The sequence below is a fragment of the Hibiscus syriacus genome, unplaced genomic scaffold (assembly GCF_006381635.1).
Source record: "Hibiscus syriacus cultivar Baekdansim isolate YM2019G1 unplaced genomic scaffold, ASM638163v2 tig00003715_pilon, whole genome shotgun sequence".
In the NCBI taxonomy this organism is placed as follows: domain Eukaryota; kingdom Viridiplantae; phylum Streptophyta; class Magnoliopsida; order Malvales; family Malvaceae; genus Hibiscus; species Hibiscus syriacus.
In genome coordinates, this window is record NW_024061980.1 from 2,023,653 (window position 1) to 2,039,776 (window position 16,124).

The 16,124-nt window shown below is 37.6% G+C and overlaps 1 protein-coding gene across 2 annotated transcripts; it reads right to left on the minus strand.

Annotated features, from left to right (window-relative positions):
* Window positions 1-10,576: 10,576 nt before the first annotated feature.
* On the minus strand, window positions 10,577-14,790 carry LOC120180690. 2 transcript variants are annotated; one of them, XM_039185987.1, is made up of 8 exons: window positions 14,515-14,790; window positions 13,189-13,686; window positions 12,737-12,899; window positions 12,051-12,333; window positions 11,867-11,939; window positions 11,691-11,781; window positions 11,227-11,306; window positions 10,577-10,973 (listed from the first exon to the last, which is right to left on the minus strand). In XM_039185987.1, the coding sequence occupies exons 1-8, from the start codon at window positions 14,596-14,598 to the stop codon at window positions 10,716-10,718; spliced, it is 1,530 nt and encodes a 509-aa protein (XP_039041918.1). In that variant the 5' UTR covers window positions 14,599-14,790; the 3' UTR covers window positions 10,577-10,715. The 2 variants fall into 2 exon arrangements, with proteins under 2 accessions (XP_039041918.1, XP_039041909.1); XM_039185978.1 differs by having other exon boundaries at window positions 12,045-12,333; window positions 14,515-14,788.
* Window positions 14,791-16,124: the final 1,334 nt, after the last annotated feature.

Consider the following 16,124-nt stretch of genomic DNA (forward strand, 5'->3'; position numbering starts at 1 on the left):
TATTTTACTAACTGTTTGCCTTTGTATTTGTTTTTTAGCATTTGCATCATAACAAGAGGTCATTGATCCCTAAAAGGTGTTTGTTACACATAATAATCTGAATTAATGGATAAAGATGTTGTAATACAAGAGATTAAAAACCCCGAGGTACGACTATGGTCCGAGAAGACTCAGAAGGAAAAGGGAGACAGTCTTCAAGGAAGCTATGTGTCAGAACTGGTTAGCTACGCCTCTATTAACCTAAAGCAGAATGACGTGCAAGAGCTTCGGGACATCTGGGGCAGTTGGAAGAATGATCAGAAACAGAAGTTCAACCAACGGTACGGTGACATCGCATTGTTGCTTCATATCAAGACTGATGAGCCCTTGATCAGAGCCTTGGTTCAGTTCTGGAACCCGGGATACAGTTACTTTACGTTTAATCAGGAGGACATGGTACCCACCATTGAAGAGTACACTACACTGTTGCACTGTGAAAATATCAAACTGGAGCGAGCTTATATTAAACACATCAAGAGTCAGTCTTTCAAGATTGCACTAGCCAAGGTTGCCGGGGTTGACGAAAGATGGGTAACAGACCGAGCTCGGTGTAAAGGCAGTGGGGAAGGAATTGACTGGCTTCATATCAAGCAACTGATGAAGGACCATCCCGATGAGTGGAAGGCAATAGACCTGTTTGCACTGGGTCTGTATGGTCTGATTATATTCCCGAAGACTTTGGGATACATTGATGCTGCTGTGGTAGAACTATTTGAGCAAATTCCGAAGCGAGTAAACCCATCACCTGCCATCTTAGCTGAGACATTTCGTTCTCTTAATCATTGCAGAAGAACTGGTAGAGGAAGGCTCATTTGGTGTGTTCAGCTCCTTCAAGTCTGGATTCACAGCCACTTCTGGAAGATTAACGGGGTTGCTTACCGCCTATTTAGCACCACCTATTCACCTTTGGGAGAGTTCACCACCATGAAATGGCATGAAAGTGCTATAAAGGAAAAATGGATGAAGGTCTTCACGCATCTTCAGGACCAGGATATTACCTGGAGAGCCCCCTGGTTGTTCTTCAGTGATATTCTTTTCAAGTGTGGGAATTCTGACACTATGACCCTATTTGGACTTTGGGGTACAATTGGGTATACTCCGTTGTTGGCACTTAGACAGTATGGGGCACGTCAGTTTGTCCCAGCAACATATGGATTATCTACATCAGAGTTTGTGTATCACAGTGACAGTTATAAGAAGTTGATCAAAGAAGCAGCCGAGTCATGGAAGAAAGTATCTCGGATGGATGTCTAGAAGATTTAGTTCGAACATACCTTTGATTGTTTTTATGTCTCTTACAAGATAAAATATTTTTGTCTGAATAAGGATTATTTATAATAATGGACACTTTTCTGGATCAATGCCTATAAATTACATACATCACACATTACATACTTTGCATTTTTATTTTCATATTTTACATATTTTTACAAGAGAAAGTGCAAACACCAAGTTTACCACCGCAAGCATTAAATACGTATCACCCGCACAATACTCGAGCAAAGAAGAGATAAATGGAGGCCAGAATGAAAAAACTCAAGGAGAACATGACAAAACTGCAAAAAAAACTAAAAGATAAGATGGCTCAAAACAGTCAGAGCACCCTAGAGTCCATCAAGAAAAACCAGGAGTCCTTGGTCGACCAAATCGTGGCCAAGTTATCGGGTTTGCAGCAAGCTAGTGCAGTAGGGGGAAGTCCCTCCGAGGGGGAAACCACATCACCAACCCCACATGTGGTTATTTCACCTGGAATTCTACCCAAACCACAAGAAAATTCTTCTGATGTCAAAGGAAAAGCATCATCTGCTATTTAGGTGCAAATTGAGGTGCCATTAACGAATGGGGCCTTAGTAATTATCAATGCTGAGGAAGATATTGTGGCAAGTGTGACCACGGAGGCCCCATACATCGAAGTAGACGAGGAAGCTGTGGAGTGTTCATTCCACTCCTTGGAATTTGTGAATGCCACCTTTTTGGCAGAAGGAAGAAGGATTCCTAAACCCCGACTTTTTAAGTATACTAGAATAGAGATCATGCAGACTTTGGAAAAATACGCCAGAACTAGAAGAGGGTTTGGGAAGTCTCTGCAAGGGAGGATTAATGCAGTCATTCCTATTTCAAAGCTAGATCAGTTTGGGCTCGATTTTCAGCCCAATTACCATGAAAAGAGAAAGGAAGTTCAGAAGAACCGAGAGAAAAGACTAGCCAGGTTGACTGGAAGTGAACTTCAATGGGAACCTATGACATTCCCGCCTCTCTACCACACATTCCAGTCAGCTGGTTATGTATTTGAGACCACCTTGTCAGATTTAGAAGCAGCTTTGAAGGATTTGAGCATCAATGCCGTAACCACTGGAAATGCTGACAACGAGGATAGATCTGGGATATGCCCTCTACCACCTGGGTTCGTGCCTAGTAGTTGGTCGGTCGAAGAACTACCTGTGGTTTACAAGAGTCTTTCAGAGTAATATTCGAACCGTCCCTATTTGCCTATACCCAGGGCAATAGGTGATCTTTTGTAAGGGTGAATAAACATTATGTTTAGGTTCAATAAAAGATGCATTTTTTTCTTTCCTTTTCCCATGACAAACAAATTTTCCTTTTTTCCCTTTTTGAATTCATCGTCTATCTTCTTCATTTTGATACTTTATTTCCACTTTCTCTTGAATTTAATTCTTGACTATTTCATGTAGGGGATTTTCCTCTCACGCATGCACATTTTTCCTCCTTTCAGATCCCCAGATAACAATAATGTAGGCACTAATGATCCTGATCAGTAGGTAGATTTTGAATCGGCCATTTGTCTCGGGGAATTTGATGAATGCGATATTGAAGAGGAGTGCAACTTGCCAACCGAATTTTTGAGAATGATAGAAATAGAAGATAAACAAATATTGCCCCATAAAGAGACAATCGAAATCTTGAATCTAGGTATTGAAGAAGATCGAAATGCGGTTAAAATCGGCACAACTCTTTCGACTGGAGCAAGACACAACCTGATAGTCTTACTTCGAGAATACAGAGAGGTGTTCGCCTGGTCGTATCAAGACATGCCAGGATTAGACACAGATATGGTAGTCCACAAACTGTCTATCAAACCAGAATGCAAACCAGTGCAGAAGAATCTAAGAAGGATGCGACCAGAAATGCTCTTTAAGATCAAGGAAGAAGTCAAGAAACAATTTGATGTTGGTTTTCTTCAAGTGGCCAAATATCCGGAGTGGGTGGCCAACATAGTACCTGTGCCGAAGAAGGACGGGAAAGTACGCATGTGTGTCGATTACCGGGACCTTAACAAGCCAAGTCCCAAAGACAACTTTCCTCTGCCACACATAGACACTCTAGTGGATAATACAGCCGGGAACAACTACTTTTCATTCATGGATGGATTTTCGGGATACAATCAAATCAAGATGCACCCTGAAGACATGGAGAAGACCACTTTCGTCACAATGTGGGGAACTTTCTATTACAAAGTGATGCCTTTCGGATTAAAGAATGTTAGGGCAACATATCAGAGAGCTATGGTGATCTTGTTCCATGACATGATGCATAAAGAAATCGAGGTTTATGTCGACGACATGATTGTCAAGGCACAGACCGAGAATGAACATATCGAGCATTTGAGAAAGCACTTCCAGAGATTGAGGAAGTTCCAGTTACGACTGAACCCTAACAAGTATACATTCGGGGTAACATCCGGAAAACAGTTAGGCTTCCTGGTCAGCAGAAGAGGCATTGAGGTTGATCCTGACTAAGTTAAGGCTATCCAGAATCTACCACCACTTCGAACACAAAAAGAGGTCCGAGGTTTTCTGGGTAGATTGAATTACATAGCTCAGTTCATATCTCAGTTAACCGATAAATGTGATCCAATCTTTCGCCTTCTCCGAAAGAACAACCCTGGAGTATGGGATAAAAACTGTCAGACTGTATTCGAGAAGGTGAAGTAGTACCTGTCTAATTCTCCAATCTTAATGTCTCCCATCCCAGGCAAACCTCTATTCTTGTATCTATCCATATTCGAGAACTCAATGGGGTGTGTCCTGGGTCAACATGACAAATCTGGAAGAAAGGAAAGAGCCATCTAATATCTGAACAAGAAGTTCACCGATTGCGAGGTCAGATATCCTCCTATTGAGAAGGTTTGTTGTGCTTTAGTCTAGGCTACGGAAATACTTAGACAATACATGTTGTATCACACCACTTGGTTGATTTCCAAGCTAGATCCACTAAAATACATGATGGGTGTACCCACTCTATCTGGAAGGTTAGCTCGATGGCAGATGCTATTGTCTGAATTCGACATCGAGTACGTGAATCAGAAAACAATCAAAAGAAGTGCCATATCAGATTTCTTGGATGAAGACTAGATGACTTTATCCTTAGAAGAAGCAAATACTTCAACAGATAGTTCCTGGAGAATGTATTTCGGTGGGGCATCAAATGCACTTGGACATAACATCGGGGCAATACTGATCTCTCCAGAAGGGAGTCATTACCCATTTACCAGCAGACTGAACTTCGATTGCACCAACAACATGGCAGAGTATGAGGCCTGTGTTTTGGGAATTCGAGCTGCACTGGGGCAAAATGTAAAGACCTTGCGGATATATGGAGATTCAGCATTAGTAATCTATCAGCTCCGTGGAGAATGGGAAACCAAAGATACAAAACTGATGGAATACCGGAAGCTAATATTGGATCTGCTCGAGGAATTTGATGAAGTCACCTTCCACTATGTGCCAAGAGAAGAAAATCAAATGGCTGACGCTTTGGCTACCTTGGCAGCCGCATTCAAAGTTGGCGGGGAATCTGAAATGATGCCAATTGACATGTAGTCGTATGAGTACCGACTCATTGCTACCAGATTGAAGAAGTGAAAGACACCAAGCCTTGGTACTACGATATTTTGCAATATATCAGGCATCGAAGTTATCCAGAGGAAACCACTGAGACCGATAAAAGAACCATTAGAAGGATGGTAGCTGGATACGTCCTTGATGGGGAGATCTTGTACAAGAAAAGCTATAACCAAGTTATGTTAAGGTACGTCGATGCTGAAGAGGAAAAAATGATAATGGAAGAAGTACATGATGGAGTTTGTGGAGCACATGCAAATGGACAAATGATGTCGAGACAAATAATGAGATGCATATATTTCTGGTCCACACTGGAAATTGATTGCATCAACTACGCTAGAAAATGTCATAAATGTCAGATTTACGGAGATAAAATAAATGTTCCACCTCATCCGCTTCATGTCATGACGTCACCATGGTCTTTCTCTATGTGGGGCATGGATGTTATTGGGCAAATCCATCTGAAGGCTTCGAATGGTCATCGTTTCATCCTTGTAGCTATCGATTATTTCACTAAGTGGGTAGAGGCTGTTTCCTATGTCAATGTCACTCAATCTGTTATTTGCAAGTTTTTGAAGAAAGAGTCATATGTCGGTATGGTTTACCTGAAAGGATCATTACCGATAATACTACAAACTTGAACAATAAAATGATGAAGGCTGCTTGCGAGCAATTCAACATAAAGCATCACAATTCTACTACCTACAGACTAAAGATGAATGGTGCAGTAGAAGCAGCAAACAAAAACATTAAAAAGATAGTGGAGAAGACGACCGAGACCTACAAAGACTGACATGAGAAGTTGCCCTTTGTCTTGTTCGCTTACTGAACCTCGGTACGAACTTCTACTGGGGCAACTCCATTTTCACTAGCTTATGGAATGGAAGCAGTGCTGCCCATTGAAGTAGAAATTCTGTCACTATGGGTCCTGACAGAAGTCAAACTGGATGATGCAGAATGGGCCCAATCCAGATACGATCAGCTTAATCTGATAGATGAAAAGAGACTGAAAGCCATTCACCATGGTCAAATCTATCATAAACGAATAATTCGAGCACATGGCAAGAAGGTACGCCCGAGAATATTACGTGAAGGAGATCTAGTGCTAAAGATAATTCTGCCATTTCAGAAAGATTTCCGAGGAAAATGGACGCCAAATTGGGAAGGACCCTATGTCGTGAAAAAGGCCTTTTCCGGAGGGGCCCTTGTCCTGGCTGAAATGGACGGGCCCGAACTGCCACATCCCATCAATTCGGATACAATCAAGAAATACTTCGCTTAGGATGAAAACCCGAAAGGGCGTCCTAAGTTAATGAAAAAAAAACAAAAAAGAACAAAAAGTGAAAAACGTTTAGGGTGAAAACCCGAAAGGGCGCCATAAATTGAAAAAGAGAAAAAAGAACAAAATAAGGTGGGTTCAAGATGAAAACCCGCAAAGGGCGTCTTGCAACCAAGGATGAGTCCAAGTTGAAAACTTGAAAGGGCGATTTGGACAATTCAAGAAATCCAGACAGTTGAAACTCCCCGACATCTAAATTTTCCACAGAATCAACGAGTCGGAGAAAGGTTGCACTCTCCTGAATGTTGTCGCATTCTCAAAGATCCTTTGGTAAAGGCCGTATTCAAGGTCACCTAACGGCTTTTCACCTCAAAAGTTCCCACATTATTGAAATCTAAGACGTTCATTTACACCCCATCATGTCTTCATCTTCCAGAATATTTGCCATGTATTATTTGTTCCTTTTTTCCTCATGAATAAAAGACAATTTTTTTTCTACTCCAATTCCTTTTGAGCATCTTGGATTGAGCTTAAACTTAATGATTTATTTACTTATACAAAAGATATTCGCATATTATTGTACAAAGTTTCATTGAAAAGTACAGGTACTCGGAAGCCGATCGAGGCTCATGCATATAGTTGAGATGGTCGAGAAGCATTTCCCATATCAAGGATATAAAAAAACAAACATCAGATTTGAAAATTGAAGAATTCAAGACTAGGGATTGAAACTTCAAGATTCCAGAATCAAGATTTCAGACAAGCAACCGGAGTTCGAGTTTTCTCTCCAGAGCCCAAAAAAACATATATGCATAACTTTTTCAGATTTTAGCTAGAGTCAATTTCAACTTCGCGACACAATTTGCTCGAGAGATGATTTCAACTTCACGACGAATGATATCTAGCTCGAAGCCGAATTTCACAATAAAGAGGTCATCCACGGTTTCAACTTCACAGCAAAGGGAATCGTGTCCATTCACAACATATGATACTTGGATTTCAACTTCACGACGAAGGATATTCAAGTCAAAGCTCAACTTCACGACGAATGGGGCATCAACGATTTCAACTCCACGACGGAGGATATCGCGCCACTCGAGACAACACAAGTTCAACTTCACAACGAAGGGACGGCTGGTTGTTAACAAACCACTTTTCAGTTTCATTCAGAGCCAATTTCAACTTCACAGCGAAGGATATTGGACTCGGGACAACACAAGTTCAACTTCACAACGAAGGGACGGCTGGTTGTCAACAAACAATTTCCCAATTTCAGAGCCAATTTCAACTTCACATCGAAGGATGTTGGACTCGGGACAACACAAGTACAACGAAGGGACGACTGGTTGTCAACAAACAATTTCCCAATTTCAGAGTCAATTTTAACTTCACAGCGAAGGATATTGGACTCAAGACAACATAAGTTCAACTTCACAACGAAGGGACGGCTGGTTGTCAACAAACAATCTCCCAATTTCAGAGCCAATAGCGAAGGATATTGGACTCGAGATGACACAAGTTCAACTTCACAACAAAGGGACGGCTGGTTGTCAACAAACAATTTCCCAATTTCATGGTCAATTTCAACTTCACATCGAAGGATATTGAACTCAAGACACAAGTTCAACTTCACAATGAAGGGACGGTTGGTTTTCAACAAATAATTTCCCAATTTCAGAGCCAATTTCAACTTCACAGCGAAGGATATTGGATTCGAGACGACACAAGTTCAACTTCACAACGAAGTGACAGCTGGTTGTTAACAAATAATTTCCCAATTTCAGGGTCAATTTCAACTTCACATCGAAGGATATTAGACTCAAGACAACACAAGCTCAACTTCACAGCAAAGGGGTGGTTAGCTATCAACAAACAATTTTCTAGTTCCAAAGCCAATTTCAACTTCACAGCGGAGGATATTGGACTCGAAACAATACAACCTACTTGGATTTCAACTTCACGACGAAGGATATCCAATTCTCATGCTCAACTTCACGACAAAGGGGCCATATACATATACAACTTCACAACGAAGGGTATCATACCCCAACGGATTGACTCAACTTCACGATGAAGGGGTCATCTGTAACATCACAACACCAAAGTCTTCAGGTCAAGTTCCACCTTCACGACGAAGTATCTTGAGCCAGAAGACGATTCAGAGGCCACTTGTCAAAAGCTTTGAGCTCATTTTCAACTTCACGATGAAGGGTTTCGTGCTCAGAATTTTCCAATTTTGACTCAACCTCACAATGATTTCAACTCTACGACAGTGGATATTCGATATGGACAAAATTTGTGTCTTGTAATCTTTGCTCCATTTTTGTTACACGATAATGAGCAAAGAGGGGCAGTTGAAGACACCATATTTTGTTCTGCCAACCGAGGAGTCTTCATTTAACCAAAAAAGAAGAGTTGAATTAGGACTCAAATACTAGTCTAAAATAGAGTTGGATTAGGACTCAAATACTAGTCTAAAATAGGTTTTTTTTAGTACTATAAATAAGCCTTGTAATTATCACACCAGGGGACACGATTATCATATGGGATTACGCACACAAAACAATATCCAAAGAAAATATGCAATAAGCCCCAAAGATTCGCTTGTAATTTTCAACAGAGAAATAAAAGAGGTATTTTTACCTATATTGCTTCGATTCTCGCTTGCATGTGGCTTGTTTCACTTCTTCTTTTACGTTTTTACTTTGAAAGGGCCGATGAACACAAGGGAACCGAGATCTTTTCTCTTAGATCTACGCTTCCCCGAGGCTTATTTTGAAAAACCAGTTTGATTTTCGGTTAAAGGAGGGGAAGAGCTTTTTAAAAATCTATATTAGTCCATTTATTTATTATATGAATATTTTATTCATTTATTTTTATTATTCATGTTATTATTATACGTATATATATATATATATATATATATATATATATATTAAATGATTTTCATTTGATTTTTTTACTTCATTTTATTATATATATATATATATATATTTCTTTAATATTTTACTTATAAGTCTATTATTACTATATATATTGTAATTATCTTTATCTAGTTATATATTTTTTTTATACTTTTAATAGTTTATTTATATACATATTATTAATATATATATATTCTTAATTATTTTTATTTGATTATTTCTTTTTTTACGTAATATATCTTATAACTTTATATATATATATATATATATATTATTTTTTATTATTTTCGTTTTTTATTAATTATTATATTATTTTTTTTAAAATCTTGTGTCTTTATCATTATTATTATTAAACATTATATTATATACTACTAACTTAGAGGGCTCATTTTTTTGTTTTATTTCTAACTAAAATCTCTTCCACTTTTTTCTTTTTGTCTTATTTCTGACTAAAGCCCCCCATTTTCGGTGAAGTGAGAGAGTAGCTTTTCTATTTTTAAATATTTGTTGTATATATATATATAGCTTATTTATTTTATTAATACTTTGATGTATATATATATATATATATATATTCCTTTTTTCAAATATTACTATATATAATTATTACTTTACTATTTTTTCCTTATCTTATTTATTTATTTTATTTTTTCCCTTTTATTTTATTCTCTTTATCTTATTTGTTTTCTTTACCTTGTTTATCTAACATATTTCTCGATTTTTTAAGGATATTTTCAAATCAATCTAAGGTAAGTAATCAGGATCAAATTTTACCTTTTTATTTAAAATTACAATTTTCTTAATTTAAGACAACTGAAAATTATGTGGTACCGAAAAGGCGGTTCAAGGGTGCTAATCCTTCCTTGACCGTAACCGACTCCCGAACTCGACACGTTTCTGGTACAACACAGATCAGGTAAAATGGTGTCCGACCCACCTAAATTCGTTTTAAAGTGGTCGGTGGCGACTCCAATCCACATTTTCCTAAGTCGAAACTCAATTCCGGGACCCAACCGAAAGACGGTTGCGACAATTATCAAATGTTTCATTTTTCTTCGTATTTTCGGATTTAATATTTTATTTTTTGTATGATTTTTTTGTGATTATAGTTCCCATTTTTTTATGTGCTTGTGATTTTGATTCCTTTGTTTCTATTAATGAATTCAAGTTGTCATTGTTAAAAAATACTAATGCAATACTTTTTTTCAATTAATAACACATTTTATAAAACAAATAACATAAAGATATATTTTTTAACCATTCAATATAAAATTTACGAAAACAACCTTGTTTGTTTGTTCAGTTGGGCTTAATTAAGCAGGCAGCAGCCATAGAAATTAGAAAAGAAGAAACTGCATTAAAAAAAACAATGTAAAATTGCACACGCACACGTGTACTCCGTTTGGCAAAGCACACTATAACCTAATTCATGAAAGTCTACTGGGAGATCAAAACATAAATTCGCGGAGCATGTTCGTTTCCGGTCTCTGAACCGATCTCTTTCATGTATGAGAGAGCCTATTTGATTTACATTACAGAAGCAACGATCGTATAAATAACTTAATATAGTGCTAGAACCTCCACCGTCGGGTTTTCGAGTAATCAACCAATTCAGCTCCCCGTGGAAGCTTCTGCATTTTGCTGATTTACAGTAGGACCCCGTTGAGTCTGAGGTGCATTAACACCTTCAGGGGATTGGGATTGAACCTGCGGTTGAGTCATCGTTTGCGGACTATTTTGCTGTTGCGACCAAGCCTGCCATCTTATTCTCCATCGACGGATCTCGACAATGATAGAAGTCCCGCTCATCACAATACCGAATCCCGTAAATGTTGACAGCAGAACTGATAGAATCGTTTGTACTTTCACCTGCAGGTAACAAACATTGTAGATGAATGGATATGAGTCAACTCTGTTCTTTCAAACATAATTTACTTTCAGAATGTTCATAACCGGGGTTTGTATACAAGGATGAACATTGAATTTAACTATGGAATTATCATAACATATTTGTATATATTATCTAGGACTGAAAAATTCTGGCTCAACCATTTACAATCTTACAGTCAAGTTGTTTCAAATCCAAGAAAATCGGTGCTAAAATATGTAGACAATCACATACCAAATTATAAAATATATGAGCAAAGATAACCACCAAAGAAAACTGAACCGATGCGTAAACCCAGACAAATCTCCGCTGCACTGAATACGAATGATCAACAAGTTTAAGTCGGGAAATATTGAGAATAATTTGCAGGAATTTCCCGTAAAATTTCACAGTAGTAACTGTAGTCAGTGTGACAGCATTTTGCAGCCTAATCAACTATGGTTTCTCCTTATCAATTGCAAGTGCCTGCTATATATATGCAAGCATGTGTATGCATGAAACTAGAGTGCAGTTCGGCTTCTAACCTGAAACAGAAAATGGTGAAACCGAAATGGTGCTTCTGAATATAAAATCTAAAACAATTGCTGCTGGCCATGTTCCTACGTTGGATGGACCTAGACAGATGCATCCCGCCCAAAGGAAAAATGAACAGATAAAACATGATGAATTGTATAACCGAAGGATGTTTCCGAGCTTACCCATTGTTGATGAAGTCATGGATGAAAGGAGGCCTAGCATACATGAAAATGGAAGAGATATAGCAATTGCTCCAGTTCCCATTTTTCCAACCTGTAGGTAAACAAATATAAATATATGTGAAGGATATAAAGTAATAAAACGAAGACTATCCAAAAAAAGAAACAGCTTATCCTACCAGAAGCTGCTCAAGAAAACAAAAATATGCAAGCATGCTGACAATAACAAGAACAGGGACCTCCTGCCAAACCCTGCAAACATCAAGCTAATAAGTTCAGCAATCATATTTTTATCGGTATCCTAGAAGCTTAGCAATCATAGGTATATAATTCCATCCATTAATAACGGCCTATTACCTATACCCAGGAGCGTCAGCCTGAAGACCTCTACTTATTCCACCATGAATACTTTGGAATCGTAAAAGTGTGACAGGTAGGTTCTGAACCTCTTGCTTGCACACATCACAGGTCTTGTTGCCTTTGATGCTGAACCATTTCACGACACAGTCTTTGTGCGCCAAAGCGAGCTCGCCTTTGCAGCTGCATTCCATCTTCAGTGTTTCACCTCCTTCGCATAATTCAACCAGACAAATCCTACAAACAGCATCTTCTTCAGGTATGTCCTCACCATCAGGATCACTGTTATCTGAATAATAAGTTTTCAATAAGACCTTGGCTTGTGATGATAGTTAATAGATCCCAAAAGTACATTGTAATTATCTCAGAAAACGATTACTGACAGAAGTTCAAGGTTGAGAATCTTTAAATGTTTTATTTTCTTGCTAAATGTGTTGATAGATATGAGTTATTAGTCAAATCATAAAGGGTTTATCCAACGGTTTAAGATTCCATTTCCGATGCCATTGGCATCTTTGAAACCGAAAGGACTTGAGGGAAAAAGGAGTTTACATTTCTCGACAACAAACTTACAGATGTTAACAAACCTGTATGGATTAAAATAGAGCAACTACTTCAAAACTTACAGTATGCCTTATAACGACTTTCAAGAGAATGAAAATATGAAAATAAAGATAAAGACAATGGAATACCAGCATCAGGCTCCATAGAAGCATTTGAACTAATTTCTCCTTCCTTCACTCGTGGTGTTGAGGGGATCACTCGAAAAAATGAATCCATTTTCCTTAATTTTTCTTCTCTGTCATCTACAGGAACAGAAAACGAGCGAGATATCTGCAACACACTTCCTTTTTTCTGCAAAGGAACTAATAACATCAACCAGTATGCTCGTAACTGCCTAACTTTTGAAAGGAGAAACACAAAATATTTATAGACAAGTTCCACTTCACATTAACACAGTTTCAGATGCCCTTCATTTAACATTAAGCCCATCACTTGGTCAGGTCAATAGATTATGTAAATAATACATTATGCAATGACTAGCAATTAGATACTACGACTTTGCATTAAAGTGAGAACTGCACGCCCAACTAGGCATGATGATGTTCGTTTTCTCGTAGAGAGTAAATATCACAAAACTCACATTAGAATTTACAGAGCCACTCAGGCTTCCACTGCTCGTAGGCTCCAGGTTCGAATTAGTAATACGAGTTACAGGCAACGATGACGTCCTTTTTATCCTAGGAGTAAATATCTTTGAAATTGACAATGTCCTTGAGATGGAGGGCTTCTCTCTTTGTAAAGTAGAAGAAGATGCTAGAGCAATGGCTGCAGCCTTTTCAATATCTAAATTAGCATTTCTCTGCTTGAAGCTTAGTTTTGGTAAGAGATTTTTCAAGGATGATTTGGCTCTAGATGAGGAGGGACCTGGTGAGCTACTTGTTCTTGAATCAGATGGAGTCGGTGTCAACAGAAAGTTCACTTTCCTGGGAGTCGGACTAGGTGTTGGGGGCATCTTTACTACGACAGACTCTTGAGAGGAGTCTTGGATAGTTCTTGAGGGTATCTCTAGAGAGAGATTGTTTCGCCTCCAATGACGAGAACGAGCTGTATCTTCAGCTATTCTTGTTGAATCTTCAACCTGAAAAGCAACCAATAACAATTTATCATCATGCAAGAAAAACATACAAAGATACACTGCCCTTGGCAGTTTGTAACTAAGACAAGCCAACCGGCTTTCTTCTTCAAAGTGTTCCAATACAAGAAATGTTACAAATACTTTGCAATTGTCACATGGAAAAGCTCTGTGGTATAGATTCTTGGACTCACAGAAGTAAAACGTAGAATTCATCAAAAATAGTTCATATTTTCTGGGTAAATGAACCTAAAATCTCTATACAAACCTTCATCCAGCTATGATCTAAGGGGCTAATGTCCCAAGAGAAACTACTTTCATACCAGAAGAAGGCATGGCGGAGTTATTCGGCTCATGTTTAACTTCTTTTCTCAGATTAGTTGTGCAATTTCAAATTCAGCAGTACAAGTATTCCTCTTAAACATTAGAAGATCATAACACAGCTCAGTTGGCCAGTCTAAAGCTAACAAAGTTATGGGACACAATCATTCATAGCAGTACCACATGCAGCAGGTACTGAGATTACTTTGTTATAAAATTAGACTGTATAAGATTAACCAGAGCTCAGCTGGTATGGAGAAAGAGCCAAAACATCACCCAAAACATTAAAAAAAAACTAAATCAAAAGTTGTCAGAAGCCATGCAGAGCACAAAAAGGATGGCTAAACAATCATTTGTTCAAAAAGAAGAGAATCCAAAAATCAAAAACAATCATTTGGTAGCATTAAAAAACTATGAAAATTCTCTTCAATTCTCCGCAACAGCATTCCTACTCGATCCAAAAAAAGAAAATAGAAATGAAAACTTTGAAACAAAGAAGCTGGAAAAAGATACCTGTTGAACTGGAAAAGTTGGACCACCACCAAAACCAGGTTCCTCAGTCACAAGTTTCTCCTGATTCCCCATTTTTCTCACCATAAAAAAGAAAATCCCACAAAAAACCAATAGCCCAAATTAAACAGTCTTTTAAACAAATTTCTTTGCACAACTTTTAAAAGGATACAAACAAATGAAAGGGGCGATAACTGATAAGAAAGGAAGTAGATGTAGGCTTGTGGGTTTATCTTTAAAAGTGTGTGAAACTAAGAAGTAAAGTCAGGAGGAAGAAGTTGAGAAGAACGTTTCCCATTTAAGGCAGCAAAACAAAAAGATTGTGGGCTAGCTAAACAACGGATTGCTTACTCTCTCTCTTTCCCCACCACAACAACATCAACAAATGCCACAAATTAACACACTTTTCACTCCATCAACTTGTCTAATTTCTTGCATCCAATGTGCTTATGGACCAAAACACAAAAACCAAAAATTTTCCCAATTATTGGCTCAATCAAAAGAGACCTTTTTTATACATCTACAAGACTGCTTGTATCCATTGCTCCACATTTTTCTTCTGTTAAAAGCAGCTGAAGATCAGTGTGCCTTAGTAAAGTTGCGTATTGTTCTTGTGTTTTACAGGTGTTTTTATATCTCGAATCTCTCCTTGAGCATCAACTTATTTTTCCTTTTGCGTGAGAATTTTCAATTTTGACCTATACATGGAAATTCTCATATTCCATACATCTATCTGGAAATAGAAACATGTTGCCTTCTTAATACTGTCCATTCATTGGAAACTTGGAAGGTTTATTATTAATGCAAATTGCTAGCTTATTGGTTTCATGCACCCCTCAATACAATTTTTCTTTTCTTAAGCAAAACTTTTATATATCAAATTTTAGTCCTTCGGTTATAATTTTATTCCAATGATAATCTAAAAATAATAGTAACCAACACGAACAAAGTGATTTCGTAATTAAAAGATTGTTGTTATGTCTAGAAATTTCGAATTTAAATATAATGTCTGTAAAAATATTTACACATTCATTATCAAATAAACTAATATTTCCAATAAATTTTAAACTTTCATCTCATTATAATCTTAATCTTAATCTACTTTCCACCAAATAAATTTCACTATGAACTTTTTTAAAAAATAAATTATAACTCGAAAGTGGGTTGAAGTTGAGTCCTCGGTTCTTAAGTTTTAGCCACGATTCGTCGTCTTTAACTTTCTTTTTCTTTTAGAAAGAGCGAAGCATCGAAATAAGAGTGAACACCAGACACTCTTGTTTTGGGCCTTTTTATATTGTTCAAAAGAAGAAAGAAAGATGTCTGCTTTATTTTAAAAATGGTGTGTCACTATCGTTTCAACTCATCCCTTCATCTTTAACCTTAACCTAATCTAATCATACATTGATCAATCCACGTAAGGTTTAACGCTAAAAATAAAAACATGTCAGAAATGGCAATTTGACAGATTTGCTAAAGGCAGATTATACACTAATTCGAAAATTTAAGGGGTGTTTGGATGGTGAAATCCCACATTCTCCCGTTTAGTTAGTCCGAGAATCTCATTTCCGGTAATGTAAGATTACTAATAGTAGATTTTTTGAGGTATATTACCG

Coding starts and splice junctions, on each gene's coding strand:
- LOC120180690 (XM_039185978.1), bottom strand. CDS start 14,598: ATGGTGAGAAAAATGGGGAATCAGGAGAAACTTGTGACTGAGGAACCT. Junction 11,307..11,690: donor CATGACTTCATCAACAATGG/GTAAGCTCGGAA, acceptor ATTCGTATTCAG/TGCAGCGGAGATTTGTCTGG. Junction 10,974..11,226: donor CTCATATATTTTATAATTTG/GTATGTGATTGT, acceptor TGTTACCTGCAG/GTGAAAGTACAAACGATTCT.